This window comes from Pan troglodytes, chromosome 23, assembly GCF_028858775.2.
Source record: "Pan troglodytes isolate AG18354 chromosome 23, NHGRI_mPanTro3-v2.0_pri, whole genome shotgun sequence".
NCBI lineage: Eukaryota > Metazoa > Chordata > Mammalia > Primates > Hominidae > Pan > Pan troglodytes.
Window position 1 is genome coordinate 43,462,775 of NC_086016.1, and position 22,042 is coordinate 43,484,816.

The 22,042-nt window shown below is 47.3% G+C and overlaps 1 protein-coding gene across 4 annotated transcripts in view; it reads left to right on the plus strand.

Annotated features, from left to right (window-relative positions):
• The first annotated feature begins 27 nt into the window (after nucleotides 1-27).
• ACO2 (aconitase 2) overlaps nucleotides 28-22,042 on the plus strand; it is a 60,166-nt gene continuing 38,151 nt past the window's right edge. Inside the window, exon 1 of one of the 4 annotated variants that reach the window (XM_016939265.3) lies at nucleotides 28-427. In XM_016939265.3, coding sequence (XP_016794754.1) covers nucleotides 392-427 — 36 coding nt within the window. In that variant the 5' untranslated portion in view covers nucleotides 28-391. Of the gene's footprint in view, nucleotides 754-9,135; nucleotides 9,351-22,042 lie in introns of those variants that run through there. The other 3 variants (XM_063807926.1, XM_063807925.1, XM_063807927.1) reach the window with 3 other exon arrangements.

Sequence of the window (22,042 nt, forward strand, 5' to 3'; positions counted from 1 at the left end):
TTCCGTCAGTTTACAATCCTTGCACCAGGCCCGTCTTGCTCTCGCGCGAGTTTTTGTCGCTGCTGGGCGGCCAGGTCCTGGCAGGTGCATGAAACTCTTAAAAACTCTCCCAGATTTGGATGGCGGAGATAACTAAAATTTGTTCTTGGGTAAAACATCTTTGTGCTTGGTATCTATTTCTGCAAGTGTCTTTAGGCAGTCCGATTTCCTCTTGCGTGTCTGTTCGTTGCACGTGAGCTCCGCCCATTGCGTTCGCAGGGTTCTGGCGCCTCTAGGGAGGCCTCGCCTTCACCTTGCGCCCCACTCTTCCGGGCACGCCCCTGCCCAAAGGCTTTAAAGGCGCCGTGTGGGACGTCACTTTAATGCGACCTCATCTTTGTCAGTGCACAAAATGGCGCCTTACAGCCTACTGGTGACTCGGCTGCAGGTGAGCGAGCTCAGGGACCTCTGGGTTCACGGGGGCGGGGTGTCTCCTACTGTGCCGGCGGCTGTGGGCGAGGCAGGGCGAGGCGGGCCCAACCTGGGGCCAACTTCTCGTGTACCTGTCCCGGTTGTGGGCCCGGCACCCGTGCCCGCTTCTCTGGTGCCCTAGGTCAAGGCGTCCCCGGCACAGTCAGCTTTCCTGGCCCTGTCCCTGCCTCGCAAGAAGCGTGGGCCCAAGCAGCGGCGGCCGGGTGAAGAGCGGAGGCACCTCTTTCTTCTTTTTGAGGACAGCATTGCCTGCTCCCGTGGGGTGTGTTTCCATTCCTCAAGGTGAGGACAAGGTGACTAGGGGGCGCGGTCGTTGTTGAGTCTTCTAGGCCCAGTTCCTGAGGCCTCACTTCCCATCTCTTAGCAACAGAGGCATGACAGCATCTACGGTTGCCAGGCCTGGAGTCTGGAGAAGAAACTAGGACCCTGTACCACCTTTTGAGGACCCTGCGGAACGTGGAATGTCGGGGAGGGGGGCGGTCTTCTGGGCCCATACGTAGTAAATAATACAATAATAGTCTCTCACCTTTGCACAAGATTTGAGGCCTGTTTTAATTCTTCATAATATTATTTGATTCATGTAATCATAGGAATGAGGTGGTTTTTCTCATTTGATAGGTGATAAAGCTGGTAGAAAGTAGGTGAAAGTTCTGATTCTCAAGAGTGTCACCGAAGTGCTGTGGCAGAAGCATGGGCCCTACCACCACTCAGTTCTTGTTTATGTCAGCCTGCCCTCACAGAACTTTATGAACCAAGGTGCAATTATTTCTGTTTGTTAGAATGCAGTACGAATATTTTGAGCCTCACAATAAGTTGCTTGTCAAATATGGGAGGATAAGGAGACTCCAGTTTGACCTTGACTCCCTTGTTAGGAGCTATCTAGAAAGCTGACTGACTGCCAGATGATTTTTTCACTTCTAACTTGACAGCCCTGGGAAGGTGTTATACTCAGAGGTTCAATGTCAAATGTGTACTTTGTTAATAAAAATCAAGCAAGCATCTGTAGACATTCTCTGTCAACCTTTCACATTTAACTTTGTGAATTCCTTTTGGATCAAGTGGCGCAACTTTGATAATAGAATTTTACGAGTTGTTATGCGTTGTACTCTCAGGAAGCTTGTGGTACTTGAACTTATTTTTCATCACATTGCTTAAATTTAAACTTGAACTTATTTTTCATCACATTGCTTAAATTTAAACCATATGGTTTAAAGTAAAATCATCATTTATCTGAAAGAAAATATTTCTGATCTCAATTCCGGGCTAAGGGAAAGGATTTGCACCTAATTATCTCTTTACGTCTTTTTTTTTTTTTTTTTTTTTTGAGACAGTCTTGCTCTGTCACCCAGGCTGGAGTGCAATGGCGCAATCTTGGCTGACTGCAACTCTGCCTCCTGGGTTCAAGTGACTCTCCTGCCCTCAGCTTCCCGAGTAGCTGGGATTACAGGTGTGCACCACCATGCTTGGCTAATTTTTGTATTTTTAGTAGAGACGGGGTTCCACCCTGTTGACCAGGCTGGTCACAAACTCCTGACCTCAAGTAATCGGCCTGCCTTGGCCTCCCAAAGTCCTGGGATTACAGGTGTGAGCCACCACACCTGGCCTCTTCACGTCTTTTGATTCTCTAGGTTAATGATGTGGAAATAGTTGTTTCTTCCTGTCTCATGATTTAAGGGAGTCAGGCAAGATTATTTGATAAGATAAATGATTATAGAGTTCTTGAACTTGGAAGAGAAGAATAGTATCACACCATTTTGAACTGAAAAGGATCTTGGAAAGTATGAGTATTAGACTGGTGTAGAAGGAGATCTGGGCTCTCTTTCGTGATCCTGTGACCTTGAGTAAGTTACTTCCTGAATCCATTGTCTGTCCATTGGAGGTGATCTTCATTGAACAAATGTATATTCAGCAACTGGATGTTAGAAAGTGATGAGCAAGTAGAATGAGTTTACAACCATCACATAGACTAACCTCTTATACAGGTGGAAAAATCTAAGACCTTGAGAGCCTGGGTGACTTCCAGTAGCAGAGTCAGGATTAAAATCCTGGTCTCCTTGTTTGTTCCTTCAGCTAAGATGAATGAACAATATTATGCAGTTTGCACACTGCCTCCCAATAACCAGGCTGTCTCAAATAACCAACTAACACGGTTTCTCTGAGAAGCTTGTATATTTACCCCTTTTGTGCTTAGATACATTTGAGAAGTGATGGTTACTACCTTAATAGTCGCGTATGCAAAACCCTATGCCTGTAGTCAATTCATTCCTACCTCATTCACCATATATTTACTGAGCGCCCAATGCTTGTTCTGGATACCGTGGTAAGCAAAGACAGTCCCTGTTCTCGTGGAGCTTCCACTGTATTCTAATGTACCTGACTGCAGAGGGCCTTGGAGATCTTTCTCAGCCAAATACAGTATTTTTCTTTCCTTGGCTGGACCAAAGGTGAAGGTAGATAATAGAATGATGGGTGTTACTCCCAGCACTAAGAGTACCTAACATTTATCTTACTGTGTATGACTAATTTCACATGACTCTGTGAGATGAGGCAGGCCTATTAGCCTGGTTTATAGATGAAGAAATAGGATTAGAGAGCAAACATAGTGTTATGGTTGAGAGCATGGACTCTGGCATCAGGCAGCCTAGATTTGAATACCGTAATAACTCTAATACTCATGTTGCTGTGTTTTGGGTAAGTTACTCAACCTCTCTGCACCTGTTTCCTTGCCTTTAGATACAATAATAATAGTATATCTGTTTCAATCATGTAATAGTTGTAAAGTATTTAGAACCCTGCCTGGTACTTAGTAAGGGCTATATAATTGCTAAATAAATTTGTGGCAGGGCGCAGTGGCTCACACCTGTAATCCCAGCACTTTGGGAGGCTAAGGCAGGTGGATCACAAGGTCAGGAGTTCGAGACCAGCCTGGCCAATATGGTGAAACCCCATCTCTACTAAAAACACAAAAATTAGCCGGGTGTGGTGGCAGGCGCCTGTAGTCCCAGCTACTCGGGAGGCTGAGGCAGAAGAATCCCTTGAACCCAGGAGGCGGAAGTTGCAGTAAGCCGAGATCGCGCCACTGCACTACAGCCTAGGTGACAGAGTGAGACTCCGTCTCAAAAAAAAAAAAAAAAAAATTGCCTGGGGCTTTATCAGTAGTTGTTAGTAGGTATGGTTTGAATCTGGACATGTCTGATTCCGAAGCCTGAGGGCTTAGCAACTGGCACTATGCGGCTTCCCTTTGGCATCGAGCTCAGCCTGTGGATCAGGGAACCATAACCTCAGAACAGTGCCAAGTTGAATGTGTACTCTCGTTTGACAGTACCTGCTACCAGGTAGTAAGATTAGAAACAAGAAAATAGAACGTGGGTTTTGTTTTATTTTGTTTTGTTTTTTTAAAGAAATGGGGGTCTCGCTATGTTGTCCAGGCTAGTCTCAAATTCCTGGGCTCAAGCAATCCTGGCTTGGCTTCCCAAAGTGCTGAGATTACAAGCGTGAGCCACTGCAACCAGCTAAGGAGGTGAGATTTTTGAAAAACCACATTTATTCTCTGGTTTTAGCATTTATTTTTGTGCATATGACTGAGTAATACACAAGAGGGGCTGAGCAGTTGCAAGTATGTTTATTAGGTGTTTGGTTTTGCCTTGAGATAACTGGGGTGCTGAGGTTTCATGTGACCTTGGGGGAAGTCATGTAACCTCTTGCATATAAATTTGTGATGGCAGTTAACTACAAAAATATTTGGCAGAAACTCTGTGCCATGTTAAAATAAAATCTTGGTTTGAATTGTGAAACAGATGATTCTGGTTGTATGGTCACTGTGATAACCTTCGCAGATATCAGTTGTTATTAGAATTGAGTGAATGAATGAATTGGTAAATAAGCTTCCATCTTAGATGTGGACAGAGGGAACAGACACACCATCCTGAGGATTAAGGGAGCACAGCATTACCTTTCAAACCAACTGCTTCACAGTGTTCTTTGAAAGCTTTGGCTGGGCTCGGTGGCTCACGCCTGTAATCCCAGCACATTGGGAGGCCAAGGCAGATGCATCACCTGAGATCAGAAATTCAAGACCAGCCTGGCCAACATGGTGAAACCCAATCGCTAATAAAAACACAAAATAAGCCGGGTGTGGTGGCACATGCCTGTAATCCCAGCCACTCGGGAGGCTGAGGCAGGAGAATCACTTGAACCCAGGAGGTGGAGGTTGCAGTGAACCGAGATCACGCCACTACACTCCAGCCTGGGCAACGAGTGAAACTCTGTCTCAAGAAAAAGAAAGAAAAAGCTTAATGTCTAGCACTGCCTAGCATTGTTCTAGACACTGGGGGTGCAGTAGTGAACAAGAATAGTGGGGCTTAAATTGTTGTCCTGGGGAAATTAAGTAGAAAAATAAGAATATTGTATTACTGAGTGTTGTGGGGAAGATAAGGTAGAGAGAATAGGGGTGGGAACGTGGCATTTTTAACTGGGGTGTTTGGGGAAGACCTCGTAGAAGAGGTGACATCTGAACTGAGACTTAAATGATACGAACGCAGCTGTTTACCATTTTTGGAGGAGACTTCAAATAGAAGGAGCATGTGCAGAGCACCCACCTAGGTATGAGCTGAGTGTGTTGAGGATAAGAGCTAAGGCCAGTGTTGCTACAGTGTCCTGAGGAGCGAAAGGTCTGAACAAGAGGCTGGGGCTAGGGTCAGGCAGGCTTCGGTAAGGAAATCCAAGTGTAGTGAAAACTGGGAGATTTTAAGCCAGGGAGTGATGTGATCTGATCATCTGGGCTGCTGCATGCATGATGGACCATAGAGGGTCAAAAGGAGGAGGCAGGGAGACCAGTGGGGGACTGTTGGAGTCATCCCAGGAATGGCAGAGGAGTCTGGGACTAGGGATCTGGGGGGTGGAGATAATGAGATGTATTCAAAATTGGGATATATTTGGAGGCAGATGGGTTGGCGCATGGGAGGGATAGAGAATATGGGTGACTGCTGGGTTTGGGGTCTTAGTAACTGAGGGATGGGTGAGCTTGATTGAATTCAGTGGTCATGTGTTTGCAGTCTTTTTTTTTTTTTTTTTGAGACAGGGTCTCGCTCTGTCACCCAGGCTGGGGTGCAGTGGCGCGATCTCGGCTCACTGCAAGCTCTGCTTCCTGGGTTCATGCCATTCCCCTGCCTTAGCCTCCCGAGTTGCTGGGACTACAGGTGCCTGCCACCACGTCTGGCTAATTTTTTGTGTCTTTTTAGTAGAGACGGGTTTCACGTGTTAGCCAGGATGGTCTCAATCTCCTGACCTCATGATCCGCCCGCCTCTGCCTCCCAAAGTGCTGGGATTACAGGCGTGAGCCACCGCGCCGAGCCTTTTTTTTTTTTTTTTTTTTTTGAGACGGAGTCTCACTCTGTCGCCCAGGCTGGAGTGCAGTGGCGCGATCTTGGCTCACTGCAAGCTCCGCCTCCCAGGTTCACGCCATTCTCCTGCCTCAGCCTCCTGAGTAGCTGGAACTACAGGCGCCCGCTACCATGCCTGGCTATTTTTTTTTGTATTTTTAGTAGAGACAGGGTTTCACTATTAGCCAGGATGGTCTCGATCTCCTGACCTCATGATCTGCCTGCCTCGGCCTCCCAAAGTGCTGGGATTACAGGTGTGAGCCACTGCACCCGGCCTGCACAGTACTTATAAAAATTAGCTAAGGGCAGAATCTCATTGATAAATTTTTGATTCTTTCATCAGTTCTCAAGTACTTTATTTCACAGGTGAGAAAGCCAGATGACGTCAAGTGTCTTACTCAGGGGCCCTCACTTGAGTCAAGTATGAGCATCTTGTCTCATGTGGACTCTGTCCTATCTGGTCTTATTGTGAAACCTGGTGTGTGTCCAAGAGGGCCATCTTGTAAATGCTTACCTTTTTTATAAAAAAAAAAAATTGTTTTTTCCTTTTTTTTTTTTTTTTTTGAGGTAGGGCCTCATTCTGTCACCCAGGCTGGAGTGCAGTGGTGTAATTATAGCTCACTGCAGCCTTGACCTCCTGGGCTCAAGCAGTCCTCCCACCCCAGCCTCCCTAGTAGCTGGGACTAGAGGCATGTGGCACCATGCCCAACTAATTTTTTATTTTTTGTGGAGATGGGGATCTTGCCATGTCACCCAAGCTGGTCTTGAACTCCTGAGCTCCCAAAGTGCTGGGATTATAGGCGCGAGCCACTGTGCCTGGCCAGTGGGAAGAGAGTGTTGAGTCTTCCTTGGCTCCAGCTTTCTTTGACTTGCCTCGTTTTCCCAGCACCTGGTTTGGAAGGCAGTGGTGGGCTCTGGGCCTCTCAGCATGAAGGAGGGAAGGTATTGTAGAGAGACTTCTTGTAGCCTTTAAAAAGCAGCAAATGGGCCAGACGTGGTGGCTCACGCCTGTAATCCCAGCACTTTGGGAGGCTGAGGCGGGTGGATCACAAGCTCAGGAGTTCGAGACCAGCCTGGCCAATATGGTGAGACCCCATCTTTACTAAAAATACAAAAAAAAAAAAAATTAGCCAGGCGTGGTGGCGCATGCCTGTGATCCCAGCTACTCGGGAGGGTGAGGCAGGAGAATCAGCTGAACCCAGGAGGTGGAGGTTGCAGTGAGCCGAGATCGCGCCACTGCACTCCAGCCTGGGCAACAGGAGTGAAACTCTGTCTCAAAAAAAAAAAAAAAAAAAAAGCAGCAGATGGACCCTCAGGAGCCTTGGGAGACTTCTGCCACTGGCTTACTGTGTAGCTTCGGGCAAAGTCTCAACTCTCTGTGGTCCTGCAGTTAGTTACACATCTGCAAATCAGTGTAATTAATAACTACCCTTCAGTTAAGAAGGGTTCTGAAGGCCTAATATTTGAAAAGTTGTTTTGACTCTGATGTGCTATAAAGCATTGTGAGCCGGGTGTGGTGCCTCATGCCTGTAATCCCAGCACTTTGGGAGCCCAAGGCAGGTGGATCACCTGAGGTCAGGAGTTCAAGACCAGCCTGACCAACATGGTGAAACCCCATCTGTACTTAAAATACAAAATTAGTCAGGTGTGGTGGCGCATACCTGTAATCTCAGTTACTTTGTAGGCTAAGACAGGAGAATCATTTGAACCTGGGAGGCGGAGGTTGTACTGAGTTAAGATTGTGCCATTGCACTCCAGCCTGGGCAACAAGAATGAAACTCTGTCTTAAAAAAAAAAAAAAAAAAAAGGCCAGACGCAGTGGCTCACACCTGTAATCCCAGCATTTTGGGAGGCCAAGGCAGGCAGATCACCTGAGGTCAGGAGTTTGAGACCAGCTTGACCAACATGGTGAAACCCCATCTCTACTAAAAATAGAAAAAAATTAGCTGGGTGTGTGGGTGGTCGCCTGTAGACCCAGCTACTTGGGAGGCTGAGGTACGAGAATCGCTTGAACCTGGGAGGCAGAGCTTGCAATGAGCCGAGATTGCGCCACTGTACTCCAGCTTGGGCAACAGAGCAAGACTCTGTCTCAAAAACAAAACAAAACAAAAAAACAAAAAAACACACACACTGCAAATAGTTTCTGATATTATTTTAGGAATAGGCCATTTCTAAGATTGAGAGTAGGGACAGATTTTCCCCTTGTAGAATATCTTCATTTTGGAAGTCTTGAAAGGTAGGGAGAACGGGCCAGGCATGGTAGCTCACGGCTGTAATCCCAGGACTTTGGGAGGCCGAGGTGGGTGGATCACTTGGGGTCAGGAATTCAAGACCAGCCTGGCCAACATGGTGAAACCCTGTCTCTACTAAAATACAAAAAATTAACTGGGCATGGTGGCGTGTACCTGTAATCCCATTTACTTGGGAGACTGAGGCAGGAGAATCAGGTTCAAGCGATTCTCCTGCCTCAGCCTCCCAAGTAAATTAAAGGTAGGGAGAATGGTTTCCATATTTTTTATTTATTTATTTATTTATTTATTTTTTTGAGACAGAGTCTGGCTCTGTCTCCCAGGCTGGAGTGCAGTGGCGCTATCTCCACTCAGTTCAAGCTCCGCCTCCCGGGTTCACGCCATTCTCTTGCCTCAGCCTCCCGCGTAGTTGGGACTACAGGCACCCGCCACCACGCCCAGCTAATTTTTTGTATTTTTTTTTTTTAGTAGAGATGGGGTTTCACCGTGTTAGCCAGGATGGTCTCAATCTCCTGACCTTGTGATCCACCTGCCTCGGCCTCCCAAAGTGCTGGGATTACAGGCGTGAGCCACTGCACCCAACCTCTTTAGTTTTATTCTGCAGCACCTGGGCCAGAGGAAGGGGCACCAGCTTTGGAGCCAGGTCTGGAATTCCACCTTGCTGTGTGACCCTGGGCAAAACAGCATTCCAGAGCTTCAGTTTCCTCATCCATTAAATGGGCACAATGCCTTCTGCCTCACAGGGTAGTCGTGGGATTGTGTGGATAAAGTACTTGGGGCAAATCCAGTGCAGGGTAGAGGCACTTGGTGAATATTCATTTCTGTCTCCAGCCCCTGCAGATGGCCCGTGGCATCCATCACCCCAGCCTTTATCCTTAGCTCATACGTTTAAAAAAGACCAGTTGTGGCCAGGCACAGTGGCTCACGCCTGTAATCCCAGCACTTTGGGAGGCCGAGATGGGTGGATCACGAGGTCAGGAGTTTGAGAACAGTGTGGCCAATGTAGTGAAACCCCGTCTCTAATAAAAATACAGATATGAGCCGGGCATCGTGGTGTGTGCCTGTAGTCCCAGCTACTTGGGAGGCTGAGGCAGAAGAATCGCTTGAACTCAGGAAGCAGAGGATGCAGTGAGCCGAGATCACGCTGCTGCACTCCAGCCTGGGCAACAGAGCGAGACTCTGTCTCAAAAAAAAAAACAAACCAGTTGTGAAAATTGCTTGTTCCTCCCATCATCTCCCCAGATAGCAGGTAAGTGGTAGTTGTTCAAGGAAACCTTTTTTTCAAGACAGAGTCTCGCTCTGTTGCTCAGTGTGGATGCAGTGGCATGATCTCACTGCAACCTCCACCTCCTGGGTTCAAGCAGTTCTTTTGCCCCAGCCTCCCAAGTAGCTGGGATCACAGGCACGCACCACCATGCCCAGCTAATTTTTGTATTTTTTGTTTTAGTAGAGACAGGGTCTCACCCTGTTGGCAAAGCTGGTCTCCAACTCCTGACCTCAAGTGGTCCAGCCGCCCCAGCTTCCCAAAATATTGAGATTACAGGCGTGAGCCACTGCGCCTGGCCAAGAAAACCTTTTCAATACTGTTTTAAAAGAGTTGGGGGAAGAGGTAGAAACGAATCTTTTGGTTTAGTTTTTTAATTCTCTAAGGACAACATTGGGGAAGTGAGCTTTAGAGTTATATTTGCAGTATTTATTTTTATCATGAAATATTTAAGTCTAGGCCCTTGGTGAATTGAGGCCTGGTGAGTATTTCTGCTTTCCCCCTGGAGAGATTGAGACGGTTTCTGATTGGGAGCTTTAATTCTGTGGGCATTTGTGGGACTTACCAAAGAGGTATCTAGAGTTCCTTTAAAACCCCCGCCCTGTCCCTGCCACATATCTTCTTTTTTTTTTTTTTTTTTTTGAGAAGGAGTCTCACTCTGTAGCCCAAGCTGGAGTGCAGTGACACGATCTCTGCTCACTGCAACCTTTGCCTCTGGGGCTCAAGCAATTCTCCTACCTCAACCTCCCAAGTAGCTGGGACCAGAGGCATGCGCCACCACACCCGGTTAATTTTCTTGTATGCCACACTTCTTTAGTTCCTTGTAGCCGGGCTCCTTGACCTTCTGCAGGGCATCTGTGGTTGTGGTATTTATAAGCACTCACTGTGTCATGAGTGTGTTCACAGAGCTCTAAGACAAGGGCCCTGTCTGTGGAAGAGCTTTTAGGGTGGTGAGGGAGAAGTCATCTAAATAGCTATAATACACGGTACTGAAGCAAGGAGTAGGTGGGGGGGATTTGCTGGGTGGGGTTAAGTACAGCCTCAGCCACCCGTCCTGGAACATGGATGTAGTGGTGGTGTGTTTGGTCCGCCCACAGACAATGACAGATGCCCATCCAGGCCTGGAGGAGCGGAGAAACACATTACCCACCATCTGTTGAGCAATCAGGCCCTCTGCGCCAGTCACAGAACTAGGTCTTGTTTTACAAATATTGCCTCATTTGTCCTTCACAACAACCCTAAGAAGTACATATGAGTAGCCTGTTTCACAATGATGAAACTGAGTCCCAGAGAGGTTAAATAGCTCCTCTGAGGTCACAGCTAGCACATGAATGCAGATTTGACTGCAGAACCCAGGCTTTTTACCAGTCAGCCAAACCGTTTCCCCAGAGGGAGTAGAAACTGATCTCTGTGGAGCGGGCTGGATATAGGGGATACAGTTCAGTCGGCTCTGTGCCCGTTTGGGTTATGTCTTTGAGACTGTGATTGTCTCCTGCCCTAAACACCAGTGAGGCTGGTGGGGGAGAGGCTAGAGGGGTGGGTTGCACAGAGGCAGCTTTATTCCTTGACTGAGCTTCAGCTCAGCCTCACAGGCTGCCTGTTGAGCTTGCAGAGAATGCCCGTCTCAAGTGTGTAGGTGCAGAGCTGCTGCCTGTGGGGCCAGAGCAGGGCTTGGGATTTGTATGCAGCTCACAGTGTACGACTGATGTAGGCAGCAAAAGAGAATTAGTCAGATGAGCGAATCTGTCATCAGCCTATTCCTTAAAGGAACCCCCTGCTGCCTTTGGTACCCATTTAGAGGCTTTGACTTGGAGAGACATGGCTCCTTGCTCCCTTTCCAAGCCTCTGAAAAGGACTGCATCACTTTTGTTCCTGCCAGTTGCATAGCAACCAAGCTAGCTGACTGCCTGCTGGCAGGAGGGAATTGTTTAGCTTTGGTTTCTTAGGAGAGGAGCCAGGCATCGCCTACCAGGAGGGGGAGAACATTGTTAGAAGCCCTGCAATGGAGGTGTGGGAAGATGCTTCTCCTTAGGAGGGTGTGGACTGATGTGCATTCCTGTGTTGCCCACTTAGACAGAGTCCATCTGAGACTTCTCTGCCAGGAAGGGCTAGGCAGTTAGTTGCTAAGAGATGTGAGCCCAAAGTCATCCTTCTGTGAAATGGGCTGCCGTGTAATGTATGAGTTCCCCACTGCTGGAGACAGCTTGGCTAGGTTGGGTGAGTGTGTTAGGCATTCAAATACAGAAGTAGTGGATAGATGAGGGCTTTTCAGTTCCATTTCAATTCCAAGATGTGCTGTCCTGGTGCTTGGGACCTGCTCTGGGGCTCTGGTCTTTGGTGGCTGGGGAGGGAGAAGTAGGCCGCATAGTGGAAAAACATCTGCCCGTAATCCTCTCCCCAGTACACAGGCAGGCCACGTTTTAGTAGCAGCATCTCATTCTCCCAGGAGAACTGAGTAATATCAGCTTACGTTTATTGAATGCCTGCCAGAAGCCCAGCTACCAAGCTCTGTGCCTTTCGTATATTTTTTTTGTAACAGAATGCAGTATATTCATAAAAGCTCTCTTCTCCCCGTCCCAGTCCCCAGGGGAATTTTGTGTTTATCATTCTAGACTTTTCCTCTGTGTTTACAAGTCTTTCTAATCCTCACAAAATCTCTGCCATTTTTTTTGTTGTTGTTGTTCTTCCGAGATGGAGTCTTGCTCTGTCACCCAGGCTGCATGCAGTACAGTGGCTCGATCTTGGCTCACAGCAGCCTCAAACTCCTGGGCTCAAGCAGTTCTCCTACCTCAGTCTCCTGAGTAGCTCAGACTATAGACACAGGCTAATTTTTGTATTTTTTTGTAGAGATGGGGGTCTCGTTTTGTTGCCTAAGCTGGTCTTGAACTCTGGGCTCAGGAGTGGTGGTGATCCACCTGTCTCGGCTTCCTAAAGTGCTGGGATTACAGGCATGAGCCATTACCCTCGGCCAAAATCTCTGCTCTTTTACCCCCATGTTACAGAAGAGGAAATTAAGGCTCAGAGAGGTAAAGAATCTTACCTGAGGTCCCACAGCTAGGGAAGCTGAGATTCCAAGCCAGATCCCTCCAGCCCTAGAGTGGATGCCATTTCTGTGACTCGGCACTTGTCTTGGAGTGTTTCCATGATGGCACTCTGACAAGTGCTTGGTGACTTCTCTGTCAGTTGTTAAAGCAACTGTCTCAAGGACCCTGGCCTGTTTGGGTGGCTCGGCACCCTCAGCTCTGTAGCTTGCTCTGTGTGCTGGGGCTCACTGGTACATGGCTCCCCAACAAGCAGTGCTGTATGCACCATGCTGGACAAGGTGGGCAGAAGCCTGCCCGAGAATAGGTCAGTCCGTTTCGATTGTAGTATTCTCTGAATACAACTGGTCCCAAGGGAAGACCTCCGACCTCCGTCCTTTGGGAAGAGAGGGCAGCATGTCTGACTTTGGCCAAGTGGGGTTGTGGGGAGTTCTGAGTGGGTGTACATGTGATGTGCCGTGGGGTGGGCCCTTTTCCCATCTGCCACAGCTCTGAACCCATGCTGTTGCTCACCACGGCTTCTGCCAGAGGCACTTAACTTGAGTTTGAAAGCACAATCCAGAAGGCCGGTGGTCGTGTCACGGCTCTGCCTTCATCTGTTTCATCAGTAAGTCTTTCTTGAACTTCTTCTATGTGTTGGACATTGTCCTAGGTTCTGAATATATTGTGACCAGAATAGACCATTTTTTGTCCCCATGGAGCTTATATTTTAGTGGACTTTACTTTCCCATCTGGTCCAAGTCTCTGTCTTCTCATGTAAACAAGGGACAGAATGACCTGTAGTAGTCCCACTTGGCACAATTGTTAGGGTAAGAGAGCTGTTGTCATCTCGCCAGCAGCATCCTTTCTTCCTTTGTCTTGCCTAGCCGTGTGGTGCCTGGCTCCCCGGTGGGGGTCTGCTGTGGGGATGCCCCTTCCCTCAGCGTTTGCCCACTGTTCTGTGTTGGTAGATGCAGGATCAGCAGAGCCTCCCTTACTCCCTGGAAGCCCTGGAGATTTGTGGCTCATCCAGCTAGACTCAGCAAAGGCACTTAGGGTCAGCAGTTGGGACCAACAACCCCCTGGAGGACTCAGCCCACCTGGCCGCTGGGCCTGAAGCAGAGGTTGGGAGACACTGTCGGTAGCACAGGGAGAAAGTCTCGGCCTCTGCAAGTTCCCAGCTGTTTGACCTTAGGCAGGCCCCTTCCTGTCTCTGAGCCTCTGCAGCTTCAGGCAGTTAGGGAGGCTGAGCTATGCACAGCAAGGTTCACAAGAGTCACTGGCACAGAGATGTGTGGGAGGTGATATTTACTCCAAAACAGATCTGTGGGCATCTGGCTACTGGTCACCCTGATGGGAGACTCCCACTTAGGTGTAAAATTAGGAAGTTGTTTTGTGGCTGAGGAAGTGCTATAGTGATGCTTAGGATGGAGAAGACATAATTGTGGTTTTCAGTGATTTGAAGGGCTGGTTGTGGAAGACTGACTAGCCTCATTTGATCTGGTTCCAAAGGATAGGACTAGGAAGTTAGGCCTGTCATGTGCCAGGCACTGGTCTAGGTTCTCTCCTTTCATCCTCACTGCAGCCTGTGAAGCATTATCCCCATTTACAGATGGGAAAAATTGATGTTTAGAGGGATTAAATAAAACCACAGAAGGTTATACAGCTTGTAAGGGGCAGAGCTGGGATTTGAGCCCAGATCTCCAAAGCTGGAATGATGTAATGGGGGCACATTTTCATTTGATTTAAGAAGCATTAGTTTAAAATCTTAGAACTGACCAGTAGTAGAATAGGCTTTCGGGAAGAGAGTGAGCTTCCAGACCTAGTCATGTTGAACCGGGGGCTTATGGGAGTTGATGAGGGGAGATTTTCTGCCTCGAGGCCACCCCAGTCCTGCCCTCAGCCCCTTTGTTCCCCAGAAAGTGGGGGAAAGTGGAGGGCGAGGGCGCAGTGAAAGTATTTCTTCTAGATGAGGGCCTGGGATTTACCAGTGAGGATTTTACAAGGCCTGAGACGTAGGCTCCAAGTATGGGAAAAAATTTTCCCGTTTCCCAGTTTTGGGAAAACTGTGTTGGATGGCCTTATGGGTGACCTCCGGAATGTCTCTGTGGCCTGAGGTTGAACTGAGCATTGAGTGTGTTTTACTTTTGGAATCAGGAAATAAAAACAGAACTCTGTAAAGTTATTTTTAAAAAATATGGCTGGGTGCAGTGGCTTATGCCTGTAATCCCAGCACTTTGGGAGGCCAAGGCGGGCGGATCACTTGAGGTCAGGAGTTCAAGACCAGCCTAGCCAACATGGCAAAACCCTGTCTTTACTAAAAATACAAAAATTAGCTGGACGTGGTGGTGCATGCCTGTAATCCCAGCTACTCAGCAGGCTGAGGCAGGAGAATCGCTTGAACCCAGGAGGCAGAGGTTGTAGTGAGCCAAGATTGCGCCACCGTATTCCAGCATGGGCGACAGAGTGAGACTCCGTCTTAAAAAAAAAAAAAAAAAAGAAAATTAAAAATATGCCCAAGGCATCATCATCATCCTTCTTTAAGTAATACTGGGCTGGGCATGGTGGCTTACACCTTTAATCCCAGCACTTTAGGAGGCTGCAGTGGGAGGATGGCAGATACTTGAGGATGTGTTCTCTCAAAACGAGAGTAATCTAAGAAAAATCCACTGAATCCAGGAAACAAGAATCCACCTCAAGAGGAGGACAGGATATTCTAAGGATACTAATGGATGTGAGTTCCAGAGAGGTATTAGACCTTATGGGGAAGGAGACAGAGGCTCCAGGAGATGACGAGGCTGGTGGATCTCCTGACGCATTCATAATATCGAGTGTCGTAGCCGATGGAGAGTTTGAGAATGAATTTGTGATAAGTACACCAAGTGTTGAAGTTTGTTGTCTTTGGGGCAGGGAAATGGGGGGTTGGGACTTGAGTCCTGGTTTCCTTTATAATGATAGTTTTTAAATTTTAATAATGCGTAAAGATGTTACTCTGATCAAAATAAAAAATTACATTAAAAACAAAAGTATCAAATACTACTAATAAAGATTAGTATTATCATGGTTGTATTTGCTCAGAAACTTCAGCCCTGACACCTGTTCAGTGTGGGCACAATGGATTCCATGGTACCAGGGATTGTGGGGAGGGAGAGATGCAGCATGGACTAGTGCTTGGTGCCTTGCTTGGAGTCATTGAGTATTAGAGACCCACAAGATATCCTGTACCAGGCCAGGGAGCTGGTGGATGGGTAATGATGATAGACGTCCCTGGATGGGCTTCAGGGAGTCTGTAAAATTGTGTGTTTTATGATTTTTCTATATTTTCTCCATGAAATATATCTTGCTTTTTATAACGGAGGAAAAATTCTGGTAATTTTTTTTTTAAATACAGACTAGGTCTCACTATGTTGCCCAGGCTGGTCTTGAACTCCTGAGCTCAAGTGATCCTCCTGCCTCAGCCTCTCAAAGTGCTGGAATTACTTTTAGTATTTTACATATTACATAATTACATACTTGCTATTCTTTGGGAACCCATTCATATTATTTCATGCTTCACAGTAACTCAGAATAACCTTCATATCATTTCATTCCTCGCATAATACTGCAGATATTATTCTTTTCTTCCAAGTGAGGAAATTGGGGCGAAATGTGCTTGTCATGTAGGTAGTAAGTGAGAGAGCTGAGCTTTGGAGTCAGCTCTTTTTTTTTTTTTTTTTTTGAGATGGAGTTTCACTCTTGTTGCCCAGGCTGGAGTGCAATGGTGCAGTCTCAGCTCACCGCAACCTCCACTTCCCGGGTTCAAGTGATTCTCCTGCCTCAGCCTCCTGAGTAGCTGGGATTATAGGCGTGTGCGACCACACTCTGCTAATTTTTTTGTATTTTTAGTAGAGACGGGGTTTCTCCATGTTGGTCAGGCTAGTCTCAAACTGCCAACCTCAGATAATCCACCCGCCTCAGCCTCCCAAAGTGCTGGGATCCGTGAGCCACTGCTCCCGGTTGGGTTAAGTTTTCTTTACTGTGCCACATTGCCCCTTGTAAACAGCAGGTTATAGTTCAGGTTTTTAGGACAGCGAGCCACACCCTCCCCTGCCTGGCTGGGTTTCCACCCTGATCTTCCACTATTTCCTGCTTTGTCTTTTTTTTCGAGATGGAGTTTCACTATTGTTGCCCAGGCTGGAGTGCAATGGCGCAATCTTAGCTCACCACAACCTCTGCCTCCCGAGTAGCTGGGATTACAGCATGCGCTACCATGCCCGGCTAATTTTTTTTTTTTTTTTTTTTTTTTTTTTTTGAGACGGAGTCTCGCTCTGTCGCCCAGTCTGGAGTGCAGTGGCACGATCTCGGCTCACTGCAGGCTCCACCTCTCAGGTTCACGCCATTCTCCTGCCTCAGCCTCTCGAGTAGCTGGGACTACAGGCGCCCGCCACCACGCCCGGCAAATTTTTTTTTGTGTTTTTAGTAGAGATGGGGTTTCACTGTGTTAGCCAGGATGGTCTCGATCTCCTGACCTTGTGATCCACCCGCCTTGGCCTCCCAAAGTGCTGGGATTACAGGTGTGAGCCACCGCGCTCGGCCCGCCCGGCTAATTTTTGTATTATTAGTACAGACCGGGTTTCTCCATGTTGGTCAGGCTGGTCTCAAACTCCCGACCTCAGGTGATCCGCCTTTCTTGGCCTCCCAAAGTGCTGGGATTACAGGCTCGAGCCACCGTGCCTGGCCTCCTGCTTTGTCTTTTACACCCCAGCATTTTGAGTGATTGGCAGCTTCTGCATGCTTCACTTGGTGAGTCTCTGTGTGCATGCTGTGTGTTCTCTTCACCTGCCCTGCAAATGCCTGGTTGCCCTCTGCGACCCTGCTCAGGTGCTGCCCTCTCTGTGAAGCCTTGTGGAAACATCCCAGGCAGAGCTTCTCATTCTCTGTGCTCCACTCCTGCCCCTTGTGTGTGTGTGTGTGTCCTTCTTTCAAAGGTTACAGTGAGGTTTTGCATTTACTTCCTGATCTTGGCCAGACTGAGGCATATTAGTCTAGTGACTGTCTCACTCTTCTTGGTATCTGAGTCCTATTGCTTGGCAAATAATAGAGTGCAAATGTGCTGCTAGGAAAGAGGGTACACGATAAGCTACTGTCAACCTCTTCTTTTTTTTTGAGACGGAGTCTCGCTCTGTCACCCAGGCTGGAGTGCAGTGGTGTAATCTTGGCTCACTGCAACCTCTGCCTCCCAGGTTCAAGCGATTCTCCTGCCTCAGCCTCCCAAGTAGCTGGGACTACAGGTGTGTGCCACCACGCCCGGCTAACTTTTTGTATTTTTTTTTTTTTTTTTTTTTTGAGACGGAGTCTTACTCTGTCACCCAGGCTGGAGTGCAGTGGCGCGATCTCGGCTCACTGCAAGCTCCACCTCCCAGGTTCATGCCATTCTCCTACCTCAGCCTCCCAAGTAGCTGGGAGTACAGGCACCCGCCACCGTGCCCGGCCAATTTTTTGTATTTTTAGTAGAGACGGGGTTTCACCATATTAGCCAGGATGGTCTCGATCTCCTGACGTTGTGATCCGCTCGCCTCGGCCTCCCAAAGTGCTGGGATTACAGGCGTGAGCCATTGCTCCCGGCCCATTGTGTAGCATTTCTACACCTTCAAGGTCCCTCGTGATACCTGGTTCCTTTTTGTCTCCTCAGTCTTATTTTCTGCCATTTCTTCTTCACTTTGCCACAACCAAGCTGCTTTTCTTTTGTTTTCTTTTTTTTGAGACAGTCTGTCTCTGTCGCCCAGGCTGGAGTGCAGTGGTGCCATCTCGGCTCACTGTAGCTTCCGCCTCCCAGGTTCCAGTGATTCTCCTGCCTCAGCCTCCCGAGTAGCTGGGATTACAGGCGCCCACCACTACGTCCGGCTAATTTTTGTATTTTTGATAGAGACGGGGTTTCACCATGTTGACCAGGCTGGTCTCGAACTCCTGTCCTCAGGTGATTCACCCACCTCAGCCTCCCAGAGTGCTGAGATGACAGGCATGAGCCACCGTGCTTGGCTGCTTTTCTTTTCTTTCAGTTGCAAGTGCTTTCTTGCACATGCTGTTCTCTCTGTGCCAAATTCCCTGGACTCCTTCCCCTAAAGCCCATTTGTTTAGCCTCAGATCAAACATCACTTTCTTGGAGAAGCCCTTCCCCCATTCTGGATTAAGCTGTCCAGCTTTATGCTGTTACAGCAGCTTAACTTTTTTCTCACAGCACTTCTCTCACATAGTCACTTACACAGTCCCTTGAGTGATGACTTGACATGTTTTCTCACCTAAAATTCAGGCACCACAACACATAGTCTGGGACTGGAGAAACATTTAATGAATCAGGAAGACGTTAGTTTAAATTGGGGAGGTAGTATGGGAGGGAAAGCATTGACTTGATAATTGGAGGGCTTGAATTCTGCCCCTAACTTCTGTTAACTAGGTATGTGACCTTGGCATTCATATCCTCATCTGTCAAACGAAGAAAAAATTCTTGGTGATCTGGGGTCATCTTGAGTTGTGATAATCTATACTTCTAGATGAATCATCAAATTAACACAGCTCTAGAGGGCTGCTTATCTAGGATGAGAATCCACCTGCCTGCTTGGCCTCTCCACTTGGGTATCAGATAGTCCAATGTCCAGAACCAAACTCCTGATCTCACCGTGCATGCCTGCTCTTCCTGTTGCCTTCCCCATTTCGTTTATAGCAACCCATTTTTCCAGTTACTTAGGTCCAAAACCTAAGTTATATTCTTGATTCCTTCTCTCACACCCCTTGGCCAACTTTTCAGCAAATCCTACTATTATTACCTTCAAAATATATGCATCTCTAGCCAGTTTTTTTGAACTTGAACTCAAACATGATCTGGTTTGAGCCTGATAAAATCTTGCCTACTTTTGCGCCTGATTGCTCATATTTCTGTGGCCTCACTGAATCTTGCACCTAATGTGCACAATAGCAACTATAATACTACAGCACTTTCTGTTTTGGTGTCTTCCTTATTCTACCAGATGGTAATCCTGACGGTAGGGGCCCCATGGTGGTGTTCCCAGTGTCCAATGTGGTACAACTAGGCATCCCTCAGGTGCGCTATAGCAGATGGGACGTGGGCATGTCAAGATAGTGAGCCCTGGCTTTACCCTACCCTAGCAGGGTGACATGCTGAGCCTGCCGGTTGCCTCCCGGCAGCAGTTTAGTCTGCTTACTGCTCTGTGGTGTCCAAATGTATTATTTTGTTAATGTGCCTTAACTTGGAAAAGCTTGGAAGCCTCATGGTAACAGCATTTGGCACCTAGGAAGGTATTCATTGTTAAATGAATTCTTTGTTAAGTGAGGTAGACTAGAGGGATCATTCTCCCTGTTTTATAGAAGAAAGAGTAAGCTGTGTGACCAGCCAGGGGCCTGATCATAATCGAGTGCTGTTCTGAGTCTCATGTGCGTTCTGGGGCAACACACTGGGTTGCATTTCACATGTGCACACATGTAGCTCGTTGCTTCCTTACCTGCATGTACATGAAGGTGAAGGCTGTGGCTAAGCCAGAAGGGCCTGGGTTCTGGGGGTTTCTTCCTTGATACAGATAAATCCATTCTGACATTGCTGTGCTTTCCTCCAGGCCTTTGGGGATTAAGGGGGTTTACTGGAGAGCCTGCTTGCTGGGGAGGAATATTTATAGACTGTGAGCTGGAAGGAACTTTGGAGAACATCAGGTTCAGTGGTTACCAGATGTGGCTATCTCAGAGTACCTGGTAATCTTTGACTGATGCTTAGGCCCTACTGCAGGTGATCTGGTTCAGAGCTCTGGGAGTGATAGGGCTTAGAAGCTGAGTTTTTACAAAATCTTCCAGGTGATTTTGATACAGCTGGAATAATCCAGTTCCTCCTCCTCCCCTTTTTTTTTTTTTTGAGATAAGATCTTGCTCTGTGGTCCAGGCTGGAGTGCAGTGGCACACATGATCACAGCCCACTGCAGCCTTGACCTTCTGGACTAAAGCTGTCCTTCCATCTCAGCATCTCAGGGAGCTGGGACTACAGGCGTGTGCCACCTTGCTCGGCTAATTTTGTTTATCCTTTGTGGAGACAGGGTCTCACTGTGTTGTCCAGGCTGGTCTCAAACTCCTGGGCTCAAACCATCCTGCCTTGGCCTCCCAAAGTGCTGGGATTACAGGTGTTGTGAGCCCTGCACTGGCCAAATAATAATACTCTTAATAGTAATACCCAGACCACATTCTTAATTTCTTCCAAAATGTCTTTGATAGCTATCTGTTTCCAAATCGAGATCTAATAAAAAACATACATTGCATTTGTTTTTCCATTTCTGTCTGTCTTAATCTACAGCAGCACCCCCGCTCCCTGCCCCAGCACTTTCTTCCCCATGACATTGACTCTTTGAAGAGACCAGGCCAGTTTTCCTGTAGAATGTCCACCTTCTGGGTTTCATTGTTCTTTTTGCCTCCTGCATTTCCCTTACTCTGGAGGTAAGGTTCCAAAGCTTGCTTAGATGCAGGTTAAACATTCTGGGCAAGACTTCTTTATAGGTGAGGCCGTGTCACCAGGAGGCACCGGTGTCGGGTGGTCCTGCTGTCGGTGGTGCCGCATTTGATCTCTGGGTTAAAATGGTGGTAATCAGATCCTGCTATTGTAAAGGTACATTTTTTTTTTCCTTTTCCTTCATAGTGATAACTTCCTGTAAGTAAACTTGCTGAAACAAAGGGTTTGCACATTTCAAAAAACCAAAACGCTTTTGATTATTGTCAAATTGCCGCTAAACAATTCTGCTATTCTATATTTTAAGGAGTATGCTTTTCTTCACTATTTGCCTGGTTTATTTTTTCTTTTTCTGATTACAAAAGAAATGTATATATCATGCAACATTTAAAAGTTACAGGCCGGGCACGGTGTCTTACACCTGTAATCCTAGCACTTTGGGAGGCCCAGGCGGATGGATCACCTGAGGTCGGGAGTTCAAGACCAGCCTGGCCAACATGGTGAAACCCTGTCTTTACTAAAAATACAAAAATTAGCTGGGCGTGGTAGCACGTGCCTGTAGTCCCAGCTACTCGGTGGGGGGCTAAGGCAGGAGAATCGCTTAAACCCGGGAGGCGGAGGTTGCAGCCAGCCGAGACTGCGCCACTGCACTCCAGCCTGGGCGACAGAGCAAGACTCTGTGTCAAAAAAAAAAAATTGTGGTCAAATCTAACAGAAAATTTGACATTTTAACCACTTTCAGTGTTCAATTCATTAGTACTAATTATGTTCATAATGTTGTGCAACCATCACCATTATCTTCTTTGTAAACAGCTGTAGAGCGGCATTCCATGGTGCATGAGCCAGAATTTATTCAATCAGTGCCCTGTGTATGGACAATTGGGTTGTTCTCTTAAAAACAGCGCCACGGACAGTACCTTTGCCTGTCTCTCTGCTCTTTTATATATTTTAATTAGATAGTTTCCTGGAAGAGGGAAAGCTAGTCAAAGAGTGCAAACACTTTACATTTTAATATGTATTACCTAATTGTCTTTCAAAATGTTGAACCTCTTTACAGTCTAACTAAAAGCATCTAAGACTGATAAAGTATTGATTTGCCTTGATAACTGTTGGCTCTCACAAGACTAACTCAACCTGCTCTGTATTTTAATCCTGCTTAGTAAGGAAGAGCTGGTTGG